This window comes from Rhododendron vialii, chromosome 13a, assembly GCF_030253575.1.
Source record: "Rhododendron vialii isolate Sample 1 chromosome 13a, ASM3025357v1".
Lineage (NCBI taxonomy): Eukaryota > Viridiplantae > Streptophyta > Magnoliopsida > Ericales > Ericaceae > Rhododendron > Rhododendron vialii.
In genome coordinates this window covers 13,309,741-13,322,500 of record NC_080569.1, presented here as the reverse complement: position 1 = coordinate 13,322,500, position 12,760 = coordinate 13,309,741, and the positions used below count along the sequence as shown (strand labels likewise).

At 37.9% G+C, this 12,760-nt stretch overlaps 2 protein-coding genes across 3 annotated transcripts in view; one reads left to right on the top strand and one right to left on the bottom strand.

Annotated features, from left to right (window-relative positions):
• The window catches only part of LOC131312644 (protein transport protein SEC23 D), a 14,740-nt gene extending 14,095 nt beyond the window's left edge, over positions 1–645 (bottom strand). Inside the window, exon 1 of the mRNA XM_058340548.1 lies at positions 194–645. Coding sequence (XP_058196531.1) covers positions 194–521 — 328 coding nt within the window. The 5' untranslated portion in view covers positions 522–645. The remainder of the gene's footprint in view (positions 1–193) is intronic.
• Positions 646–5,186: 4,541 nt separating this feature from the next.
• LOC131312643 (uncharacterized protein At2g27730, mitochondrial-like) lies at positions 5,187–11,024 on the top strand. 2 transcript variants are annotated; one of them, XM_058340546.1, is made up of 4 exons: positions 5,187–5,438; positions 7,300–7,424; positions 8,763–8,801; positions 10,507–11,024. In XM_058340546.1, exons 2-4 carry the CDS (start codon positions 7,323–7,325, stop codon positions 10,717–10,719), a joined length of 354 nt encoding a protein of 117 aa, XP_058196529.1. In that variant the 5' UTR covers positions 5,187–5,438; positions 7,300–7,322; the 3' UTR covers positions 10,720–11,024. The 2 variants fall into 2 exon arrangements, with proteins under 2 accessions (XP_058196529.1, XP_058196530.1); XM_058340547.1 differs by having other exon boundaries at positions 7,286–7,424.
• The last annotated feature ends 1,736 nt before the right edge of the window (positions 11,025–12,760 follow it).

Genomic DNA, 12,760 nt, shown 5'->3' with positions numbered 1-12,760 from the left:
GGAGCAAGTTTCAGTCGTTTAGAATGTTTCAAAAGAGGCTATGGTGGCGCTCCCGCTCACGCATTATGTGAACTAGATTTGGACTCAACTGAAGTATAAACACTCCTTTTCAGATGTCAATGCACACAATTATACCCAAAAAAACGCACATATATGTACACATATATGCAGAAATTGAGAAGATTTGGATTACTCGGCAACTCGAGATCTACGAAGGAGGAGGTGTTCTCGGGGCACGACTGGGGGCGAGAGTAGCGAGAGACGGCCTCGGAGGGGAGGCCGTTGAGGGTCCCGCACAGGGAGCAGGTCCAGGCCCACTGCTCCTGCTCGCAGAAGGTGTTGTAGTAGGCCCAGCAGTTCTCGCACCGCGGCAGGAGGTGGCCGTCGGATCCGTACAACGGGGGGTTCCCGTTCTCGTCCCGCGCCGCGAACGGCGTCAGCGTCACCCCCCACGGCACCCCCGACGACTCCAGCGCGTCGGGGTCGATAGGGAACCGACCCACCGTGGCCCTCACCGCCATTGGTAGAGGGTTCTCAGTTGCCGAAGAGGGGAGGGGGGGCGTAACTGCAAATGGAATTGAGGTTTTGGAGGTTTATTGTAATTTTGATAGTTTTATGAGTGTCGGAGAAGGTGGGGAGAGTACATTTTAGAGTCGTCAACTCCCAGGCGTAATTTAGCTTGTTTCCTGCACGAGCTCCACATAAGGTGGGCCAATAGGATTTTGCCAACTCACCTGCATCCGTTCGCGACCCTGACCCGGTTGGGTTATGTCCGGTAACTGTAAACGGGTCCCAGCCGCTCCAGGGTTGGGTTTAAAAATTTTATTTGGGGTGAAATTTACTCCCTCCGTTCCATTTTGACAGTGTCATATTCCATTTTGGAACGTCCCAAAATACAATTTTCACTTTGCAAAATCAATTACTTCATAAAAAAAAAAATTGATAAAAAACCATTATTACCCTTGTATTTAAACTGAATTACTATTACTTATATGAGTATACAGCAATAAAATCAATGAAATAATTGTAAAGGTGAATACTTTTTTTATGTAATTATTATGTTTCTTTAAAAAGTTGGAATCACCAAATGAGACTATCAAAATGGAATGGAGAGAGTAGATAAGATGACTCAAATAGAGAGAATTTTTGTAGACTATGTCACTCATAAATTATGAATATAAAGAAAATATCTATCTTGTAAGAGCATCCACAGTGGAATAAGCAAAATAAAAAATTGTTAAAATTAGCAATGTTGGATAAAAAAAGTGCTCACATTGGAATAACCAAACTTAGCAACCTCTTAATAACTCATCAAATTGTGGCTCTTCAATAATCAAAATTAGCAATATTTTGTCAATAACTAAATTTTATCTCTCAACCAAATACACCAACATTACACAAAAATATTCTCTCTCTCTCTCTCTCTCTCTCTCTCTCTCTCTCTCTCTCTCTCTCTCTCTCTCTCTCTCTCTCTCTCTCTCTCTCTCTCTCAACAATATTTTCAAAAAATAATTTTTAAAAACTGTAACTTTCAGATTTTTTTTCTTTTTTTTTTTTTAGAAACTTTTTTTTACAAAAAACAATTTTTTCAAAAATTTTAAAAACTGTAAGTAAATAAAGTGTGTTTTTCAAAAAACTATTTTTGAAATTTCAAAACTCTTTTATAGAAAACTGTTTTTTACACAAAATCTGTATTTAAAAAACTGTATTTATAGTTTTTAAAATTTCAAAATTATTTGTGTAAATACAATTCTTTCAAAATTTCTCAAAATTGTATTTATAGTTTTTAAGTGAACAAAGTGTGTGTTTTTTGAAAAACTATTTTTTGTTTCGAAAAACTTTTTTTTTTTTGAACTGTTTCTAACATAAACTGTTTTTTTCCCTTCAAAAACCGCTTTTTAAAAAAATAAGCATGAAATGAAGGGAAAAAGTTTGGAGGGCCCATTGGTTTTGATTATGGAAAAAAAATAACCAATGTGGGATTTTACATTGTTAACTTTAGCAACCTCTAAATGGATAATCAAAATCTGATATGACATGTTTTGATTATTTACATTTGCTTATTCCACTGTTGATGCTTTAACAAATTACTAATTATTTTGTTTACTTAGAATACAGTGGTTACCATTGATTTCCTTTTATGAGAATGACCACACAAGCTAAAGGCTTGTGAGAGCAAAAATTTGAGCCAACTCTAACAAGAGATCAATTACCTAGGGATTATTTGGCATCTCTTTTCTCATGTCGGATTTGACATATGATGTCAAATATTTGCTTTGAAACAGTGGCATAGAAAGAAATATTTGCTTTGAGAGAGTGTTTGGGTGAGGGCTCCCTCCATTCACTCGTACTGCCCCTTACCCATTCTTCCCCACTTCTTTCTTCCCCTTTTGTCTGTTCCTTCTTCCTCCCTCTCAATCCCTCTCTGACCCAGATTCCCTTTGATATACTCTTCTACCCTCATTGTTGTGAGATGGTGAGACTCTCTCTTTAGGGAGCTGAGATCTCCCACTCTCTCTATTATTTTTGGACTCGAGAGTCAGATCTAGGGTTCTAGATCTAGTTTCTTAGAATCAGTTCAGCGGTGACGGTGGCGATGTCTGCGGCAGTTTCTCAGTCTGCGGTGGGAATGAGCTCAAGTTGGTACGGCGGTTCCATCCAGAAAAGTTTGCCCTGTGTCTTTACCTAGCCACTCCATATTTGGCCATTCTAACCCCTCTTCATGAATGTGATCGACCGAGTCCGACTCTGGCATCTTAGTTCTAGGTAGCTTTTATTTTTTGTTTTGTTTTGTTTGCTCATTGTTTTTGTTTTATTTGTTGTTTTCTGTATTTTCAGACCGGTAATGTCTATTTATTGTACTGTGTTCTTCTTATATATAATATCTAGGATAATCTGGTTTGTCAAAGAAAAAAAATATTTTTTATTAGTTTGCTCTCCCAAACGTTAAGTCAAAGTGAAAATATACTTAAATAAGAGATTTGGCATATTGATTATAGTGGGTATTTTAGAAATGTCAAATTCTAATATGTTAAATTGCCATGAGTCATCAAAAAAATTTGACACCTCCACATTTAAAGCCAAAAATTGGAGATGCTGCTCTTAATGGGCCATAGTTTTGATCAACTTTGAAAATGTACAAGGGTGAAACTTCTTTCAACCAAACAAAAAATGACCGATTTTCTTTATCCGGACAAATTCTTGGTCTTTCCCAAATCACTTTTTAGACCTTCCGCCTTATTTTCATTGTTCATTATTTTGCGCTTAAAAATAGGTTGTTGCTAATGCTAAAATTACTTTTGTTTGTGCCAAAACTGTAGTGCATAAAATATTTATACAATGTGCAAAGTATAACGTTTTTATATACTAGAATTTTGGCACAAACAAAAACAGTTTGGCATTATCATTTTTCTGTAAAAATACTCCTATGTTTTCCCCTCTCAATAACGACATCTTTAAATTGGTGTAAATTTTTTTAAAAAAGTATTAATGTATTATTATTGTTAGAAGTATTAATGTGTGATTATTTTGTTGGGAGACTTAAATATTCATCCTCAGAACCCAACTGACTTATGTTTTCATCCTGCTCATTTTGAACACTTATGTTTTCATCCTCTATCTATTTTAGTCCCAAAAGTACCCTTTTATATATATATATATACTGAAATTTGGGACTGAAAAATAAAACTTCTCGTCCTCGCGAAAGAACCGGTAATCAGTCCCCATTTATTTCGCAATTAAATCCCTAAAATTTCGGCAGGGATCTTGATTAATATTTCCATCTGTAACTGAAACCCCTTCCATTTGTAATTTGGACTCTCTATTTTCCTCAAACCATAATAAGCGAAAATTGAGACTAGTCCATCCTCCATTGGTGTGAACTCCGGCAAAAAAGAACAGCACATTCATTCCCACGTGCAAAACTCAATCTACGCCTTCCAGCCCCATCACCGGCGGTCCTCGCCGGCCATATCCTCCCCTTACATCGCAGCGAGTGGTGAGCGGCGACGAGCTGAACCTACAACCAGTGGCCAGCCCACACGAGTTCACTCCGGCAAGCTGAACTGACAACCAGTGGCACGGCTCAGGATTCGGCAAAAGCACTCACTCTCTCTCCTCTCTCCCTCTCCCTCTCTCTAGCTATGATGGAAATCGAACCAATCTGACTCATCTTGAAGAACATAACCTTTGAAGACAGCTTCGTATATACCGTGACCGGTGCATTTTGGGACCTCTGATTCTTGCATTTCTTGTTTTTCGTTTGCTTCGATTGGATGTGTTAACTTGGGTAATTTACTTTCTATTTAATTTGTATTACTAGTCGTTAATTGATGTCGTTTTGGCTACTGGGTTGTCCAATGCTTCTGTAACTTTTTGCAACCATGCAGTTGAGATGTGTGGGTAGATTGAGTGCCCATGGAACCCAAAAAAAATATCGCTAGCACCGCCCGACGAATCCACCATGCCATCCCCAATCGGCTCTGTCAACACATGGTTGATTTTTTTTCGGATTTTAGTTTTCATGGTAAATTATTTGTATTGTTTACCATGAAATATGCTTCTCTGTTATTTTTCATTTCATAATAAATTATTTGAACCATTTACCATGAAATATTTGTTCGAATCATGGGATATTTATCGTGTCCACATTGTAATCGTCATGGTAATTTAACCATGTAATGTCATGGTAATTTAATCATTTAATCATGTAACGGTTTGAGTATGTCATGTTATATATTTTTTATGGTAATTTAGCTATGTTCTGTGTAATAAGATCAATGAAAAATATGACTTTTTGTAGTCTAGTTGGCCAACTCGAAGAATAAAGAAAAAACGCAAAGATGTGGTCAACTTATCATGTTATATTCTTAAAAATATCGATTTCTCAAATACATTCTATGATTAAAAATAAAAAAAATCAATCATATTGAAATTTACCAAATCCCATTAAATTAGGGAAATAATCCAATCCCACTAAATTGGAAAAACAATCCAATTCAATCCCACTAAATTAGGAAAGCAATATAACATAATATATGTATATCACAATGAAAAGGGTAAGAAAGGTAATTCACACACTAAAAGAATGAAAATATAAACATGAAAATAGGGCGGAATAAATTCTTACATGGCATGAATAAATATGATGGATATTTAAATATTCCTATTTTGTTAATGCAAAATGCACAATTACCAATCAATTTGGGACTGGATATAAATGGAGTAAAATTTTTTAGCGGCACAACCCGGGCCAAAGTGGGTCGAACCCACGCACCATTGGATCTGTAAATCCACAAGTTCAATCTGCTTCCTGAACCAGCCCGTTTTTCCGATTCCTTCCCTCCCGGGGGTAATCCAATTAACGATTTTCTCTCTCAAACCGTTTCTCTCTCTATCATATCACTCTCTCCCTCCCGGATTCGACCCCCAAGATTCCGGTAAGCATTTCTGCTGACTTAAATTCATGTTATCTGTATTACTGTATATGCTATTTCTTCTCAGCTGGTTCTTTTTACGCTTCCTTTTAGGTAATATATTTTAAATTTAGGGTTCCTTGTATTGCATTGATTGCAGTGTCACTTTGTTCGTCATTGGATCGAGCTAAGTTACTCAGATTTGACTTTCGTTTTGTTCTGTGTCTCGCTCTAGGATATCTGCAACTTTGTAGGCATTTTTGGGAGTTTTTTGTTTTGGTAATGTTTGTTTAACTTCAGCGATTAGGTCTTACAATGGAGTTGGAACATCTGAAAATTGGGGTTTGAGACAAACTGTATTTGTTCCCTTCCTTTTCTCACTTGGTCATTGAACGGAGCAGTAGGGTTAAGATCGATAGTTGTAATCTCTCTTAAAGCTGGATTTGATGAACTTCCCATTGTGGAAGTACGAAACCTGCCCCATGAGAAGAGGGAAATGATGTGTTGTTTTTTGTATTTCAGTCTTCATTAGTTCAAAAGATCGAATGGACAGCTAGCACGCGGTTATTACAGACTCCGATTTTGAAGAGTTACATGTGAATTTGTTTCTGGAATGTACGACTTTGTTGAAACATTTCATTGTAGTTTCTATATTCTGGCTATCAGTTGAAGCAGTACAAAGATTCACACATAAGCAGTTTCATTTATTTAAAATTCTGCATGTGTGTGTATAAGTGGAGGGGAAAGTTTCCGGAAAAAGTTGAATCAAGGATACGTTTCAGATCAAGTAGTTGGTGAAACTGTCATATTTTTTTCGTGTGTATAGAAAGCTTTTGACGATATGTTAGAATAGTTCAGGGAACATTTTTATTCTAAAGTCAGTGGATGTTATCAGCCCAGGATCTTCTATATTGAACATTCTTCACCTTTTTATCCTAAGAAGCAAACTCCAGAGAAACACTTTGACTTATAGATATCATTTTGGTAGATGCTTGAAGCTTGATTAGGGGCTGACATTGTCTTATCAAGAGAGACTAATCAATTGGTCTTAGTCTAGTTCCATTTCGGAATTAGGTAAACATGACATAGTATGGTGACATGAGGATGTGACTTGTGGAAGCACAAGCAAATATTGAGACTTACCTTGAACCACATATATTTTAATGCCCGTATTATGACTTTGGCATTGAATCCGAAGTAATTTTTTCCCCCTCTACGTGCATATTGTGGCTTGTCTTGATGACAATGTTATAGTGTCTCTATCCCCTTGGATCAAATATAATACCAAGGCAATTAAAATAGAATGCTATAAGATTTGAACCTTCAAAAGTGAAAACCTTGAAGGATAGCACAAAAATGTTTCTTGGGAGGGACTACTGAATAATTTAGTCTAATGTCAAAATAAACTAAAAAATATGGATGAAAGCTATGGGGATAAGTGTTAAGAAATTCAATAGGTTTGGATTCAGTGCAACAGATTCTTGTTATATTAAGTTATTAGTCCTCAGTTTTACAGACTATTACTTTGAGTCTCTTTAACAAATGCTTTCATTGGTTGACCATGCCACGTGATGAAGATTTGTGAAGCCAATAATATATAGGCAAGGATGCCAAGCAAAAAAAAAAAAAAATTGGCAAGGACGCTCTCAATTAGTAGGCTAATGTATGTGGTTGGATAGATATAATGTTCCTGGAGGTATTTGTATTTCTTTACTTGGTGGTGATATTGCCTAATGATTTTTCCAACCGTTGAGAAGGTTCTCCCAAATTATGGAAGTTAATGTGACACTTTGGTATTCACTGCTTTTCTGTTACGGAAATATTTTTCATTTATTGGAGTGGCTCTAAATCTTTTGTAATTGAGTCATCAGTTACTTTGTTTCAGGTAAAGTAAGCTAACCAACTGCAATGGCCATGAGGATTGCTGCAAGATATGTACCTCGTAGGCTCTCAAGCAGTGGTAAAATTCTCAGTGAGGAGGAAAAGGCTGCAGAAAATGTCTACATTAAGGTCGGCACAACTTTCTGTTCCCATACTCTCTTATTGTATAATTTTTCCTACATTTCTGCTTGAAACATGTGCAGTTCATTTTACCAGGATGATGTTGTTTTGGGTTTGGCTTGCACTGATGCTTTTGTATATGCGCTCTTCTATCTCATGGGCATAATTATTGGATTTGTCCTTCAAGTTCCGTATTTGTTCCTCTCTTAAAATTAATTGTTGGCATTCTGGACTAGATTGTCTTGTTTTATCAGTTTATGTTGAAGATTGGAATAATTTAGAAGCTTATTTTTCCCCTTCTAGGATGTTTCATACAGGAAGCGTCTTGATTGTGCTGTGTTTTATAATGAGGAATCGCTTAAAGGAGCTTATATGTAATGCTGCCATAAATATCGATTCTGAACATGTACTCTGATTTAGTCAAACCAAACCACCCACCCACTACCGCCCCTAAAAAATAGGGCGACCTAAATCCCTTCGGTAAGTGAGATCCGCCAGAAAGGCCTGTTCTTATCCAAACATGCAGATTTCACTTTGTATTGAGCTCTGGTTTATTTTACATAGGTGTGCAATGTCATAACCAAATTAGTGTTTCCTTTCACAAAGAGAAGCACATTTTATGAAGGCAGTGTCGGTGGGGAGAAAGGAACACTCATTTTTGACGATTCATAGTTTGGATTGCAAAAGCTCAAGACGTTTTCTTTCTTGTGGTCCTGTGGAGTTCTTATGTCCATGATATTATGTAAATGATTTTTTTGAAACCTCTTTTCCACTGGGAGATGTTGGAACGTCAAATTTCTTGTTGAGCTAGACATGGGATTGGAATACAAATCCCGTGGGATCTTGTTCCGGCATTTGTCTGCAACAATTTCTGCAGGGATTGGGTAACCGTCTATATAGTAGCTATAATCTTCTTATAGTTCAGTAAATCAAAAGAAACCATTGCGGTTTTTTTGCAAGGGTTACATCCCTACCTCATCTTTCCAATGTACGCTTTACCCAGAAAAGAGCAAAATCGAAGAAGTGGAGAATTTGAGATAATTAGTTTTGGATTGGATGCTTTAACATGGTGCTTCATGAGGTTAAAAAAAAAAAACCAGTTTGCAGTTGTAATGAACACAGTGTGTCGGGGTATGTAATCTTCTGACATAAAATTGGACGTTCCTTTTTGCGTGGGTTTCCATCAGGTTAAGTGTGTAATTTGAAGCGTTTGGTCCTTAACCTTGTGCAATTTGAAGGAGCGTTCTGATCTTTCATCTACAACAATTTGCCTTGTCTACTTGCTTTTTAAGTGTCTAGTGTTCATAAGGTGGGAACACCTCCTAAAAACTATCAGTGCTGTTGCAGAAAATTGAGCAAGAGAAGTTGGAGAAGCTTGCCCACAAGGTATGAGCATGCTACATACTTTCTTTGTATGCCCCTACTGCGTTTACACAATCACATATTTTCAAATCTCCTAAATGTATCCAGCAGTTTGATGGTACTGTTGACCATTCCTGACAATAATATGCCTTCACAGTGGCAGAGCGGCATGGCGGGTGGGGTAGGAACTTGTATACGAACAACTTAATGTTTCGTCCAACTAATGTAGAAATTGCAATTTGAGAAAATAACAGTCTGACCATAAAAATAATATCTCAATGCCTTCCATTTGAATACCACAAAATAATTGGTCCAAGACTTTATTATTTAAAAATAAAAATAAAGCCCTTGACATATGCAGAGTTGCAAAAGAAGTTAGGGCCTGCATATGCTCTTGGAGAAATTGAAACCAACTGATGAGAGCAGGCTGTTGACTAGGGATTGAGGAGTGAGCTCTAGAAATTTTTTGATGCTGTGTAGCTTCTGTGGCACACACTCGTTCTTGCTTCTTGTTATATTGGTTTTCTCTTAGTTTGATTGTTTCAGATTGGTCTGGACTGTTGTAGGGCTGTGCCCAGAGTTTCTGGTTTGTTTGCTTTGATAAATGGTTAAATTTACCAAATGACAAGGAAAAAAAGCCCACAACAAAGCCTAATTATATGACTTTACACTCAACTTTCCTCTTCACATGTTTACACGAAACATGCGACAAAGTAAGTAGATTCCCATCAAACAGTGCCACTCCCAAGTCCAAACATTCGCTCTGCTACTGTCAGCTCATTAGCTGATACGTTAATTCCCGATACCTAAATATGTCCCAAAGCTCTACCTATTTGTTTTTTTGTGCTTTGCTGATGGATTTGTCACCATATAATTTGCTTTTTTTTAATCCTAAGTTGCTTTATCCGCCACCATATAAGTTGCTGTTCCAAAACTCTACCAATTTGCGCTAGTTTAACAGTTGATGGAGTTGATGTACAAACCTGTTCAGCTTTGAACATAGATGTATGCAGGGTTGGCAGACTGATCACCATTGGTGATAATGATTTTACCATTGTGTACTTCTACTTTACTACTTCCAACAGAGTTCGGAGTTCAGTTCAAGTATACTTTATTACCTTCAGCACATTTTGGAGTTCAATTCAAGTATTTTGCAAATTCGTTCTATGTTATAAAACACTTACAGATCAATATTTCAGTGTTCGAATTAGTCGTCTAGGTATTGTATTTATTCGTAGATGTTTAGGTTTGCGATGCTGGAGCAATTTCTATTTTCCCTTTTAGGGGGAAAGGAGAACTTCATAGATGATAGAAGAAAAGGTACACTCAGCTTATTTACAGCTCGAGGAAAGGAAAGAACAATACTGAAATTAACCAATTTTCGTTTGAAGCTGCAAAGCAAAACACAGATTCCTCGCCATTTTAGATTTCAGTTTCTGTCTTCAAGGATGCCTTACTGTCGTCATTTCATCCATTGTCAAAATATGTATATACCTCTTTATATGTCAGATGGCTGCAAATCTTTCCATCGTCAAAGCCTGCAATAAAGCCCTTTTACTTTCATACAATTCGGCCATATTCCCACACGCCCTTTTACTTTCGAAAAATTTGGTCATATGTACATGTCATAAATAGGTCTACTTGGAAACAAGAATCCTACTCTCATTTGCTGCTTTGTTTTGGTATTTAAAACGTGAGGCTTGGCTTGTGGTTGTGCTGAAATATTCAGGGAGCTAAGCCAGAGGGAAAACCTCCAACTAGCTCGGAGGGTACTGCATCTGATGTGAAGCCAAGTGCTCCGGCGGCCTCGACGACATCCGGAGTATCAACTGACGAGTTCAGAAACTATGCAGTTGTAGCAGGAGTGGTTACCGGCCTCAGTGCTTTGGGATGGTGGTACTTCGGATCCAAGGACAAGAAGACGGAAGAAGTGCATGACTGATGTTCATCTTCTTTGTTTTTGAACGGCACCAGCATTCATCTTCTTTGATATCCCCATTGAAGAAAGAAAATGGCTGGCTTATGAACTTTTTGCTTCCTTATGGTAGCCTTCAGAAGATACTAACAGATACTACTTGTGTAGCGCGCACTCATGGAATTTCTTCTCCTTCAGTTGCGGCCTTTTACCTTCAAGTGCGAGTCCGTTTCTGTCTTGCTTTTACTTGTTGCGATAGCGAGAATTTTCAGCAGTTAATTGTCAAACCATGGTTATTTGAAGGGTATTAATTTTCACACTTTTTTGATAAATGCACCTCCTTTTTTGCCTTCTAGTGAAACTTTTATGTGTAATTTTTTCACTAAAAAACAAAAAATGGGTTGCGTTTTATTAAAAAAAAAAAGTGAAAATTTCTGTTTCTTCTTGGGGTATCTGCTGCCACAGAACCACCACCGATGCGGCGCGGCTACCTCTCTCTCACCGCCGTAGCCAACTTTTGGTTTGCAGAAAATGTCATCCGCCATTTTCACTAAAAGCAACACATTACACTGTAGCGATTAAACATCCCACCAACATAAAGCAGACAATCAAACTGGTTGGATCAAAAAAAAAAAAAAAAAACTGGTTGGCAAAAAGGCTGCAGTTTAGGTCACGAACTCACCACCCGGTACTACTCTAAATTTTGCCATAACAAATCTTGCAAGAACAGAAGTGGCAGATTTATCATAGAAAGCACAAAAAATGGTACAAATGCATTGGGGGAAGAGCTTAAAAACTCCGTGCGTGTGCTAATTGCTACTATATAGCAGTTATCGTGCTTCTTTAATCTTCTTCGACACCGCGAATATGGCTCCGATCACCGCCACGACCACCCCGGAAATTATAACTGCCGATTTCAGGGTTTGAATCCCATCTCTTGTCTCTTTCTTTGCGGCTTCCTAAAGAGTCCCGAAAGGCAAAACTTCAAATTCCAAACGCGCACACAGAGAAATTTGTTTCTAAACATATTCAAAAGAGAGAACGGGAGAGACTTGAGCGCTAGATAATTACTCACCTCGAACTGCTTAGAAGTAGTATACGCAGGATCGACGTGAAAATCAGCATCGAGTTCCGGGTCCAGCTCTCCGCCGGCCTCCGCCACCACCGTTGCCGCCTGTGCCACAGTGGCAGCCGCCAAGTCCGGGACGTCGGGGGTTGCCGCATCTAACTCTTCTAGTGCTGCCATCCTCTTCGCCGGAAGATAAAAAAGATACTGTATTAGTTCAGCTTTGTTTTATCCTGTTTCTCTGCTTTTTCATAGTACTAGAGAGGTTGAGAGGAGAAGACGGTTAGTGTATCTTTTTATTCGTTTCGGGGGGTTCATTTTTTGTTTGACGCGTGGATCATAGTTGTCATTTGTTCTTGGTTAGGTGTCATATGCACCACTGTTCCGGCTCCCCCACAGCTCTCATTCTCATCGTCCAAAAGTGTTTTAACGATTCAGATTTTAAAAGAACTCTTTTAGGGAATTCAGACAATTGATTGCCAAGATGGAAGGTGAAACTGAGCGTTCGATAAAAACAGAGCGGTGGACGCAGTTATTTTTGTGTCATTTATCGAATTAAGGATTTCCTCAAGTTTGATTCGGCAAGGTTTTAGGCCTAAATAAATTTCGTTTTAATAGATTCTGAAACTATTATTATAACATATCCAGAGTCAAATCAAATGTGTCAAAACCCTATAACGCAGATACTTGTAAGTAAATTTTTCAACACGATTTGGTTCAAGTGAACTCAAGTTGCTCTTTCTCCCCCAACACTGAAGCACGCCCAAGTTTTATCTCAATCTTGGGCCATTGGTGCGGCTGGTTGGACGCACTTCGGCCTCAGCTACGAGTATATTATGGAGTACTAGTCAATTAGTAGGCATGTGATGCACTCATTTCGGATTAATTCTTACATATCCTCCCATAACCGTTCCACACTTTTCCCATAAGTTATTGACGAGGGGAACCGAACCGAGATATTAGCAGAGAGCAAATCCTTAAATTCCAAAACATAAAGATTAA

What these genes read in the sequence shown, in the direction of transcription:
- LOC131312643 (XM_058340546.1), top strand. Translation starts at nt 7,323, where the DNA reads ATGGCCATGAGGATTGCTGCAAGATATGTACCTCGTAGGCTCTCAAGC. An exon ending in CAGAAAATGTCTACATTAAG is followed by an intron (nt 7,425 to 8,762) that starts GTCGGCACAACT and finishes GTGCTGTTGCAG; the next exon opens with AAAATTGAGCAAGAGAAGTT. An exon ending in TGGAGAAGCTTGCCCACAAG is followed by an intron (nt 8,802 to 10,506) that starts GTATGAGCATGC and finishes TGAAATATTCAG; the next exon opens with GGAGCTAAGCCAGAGGGAAA.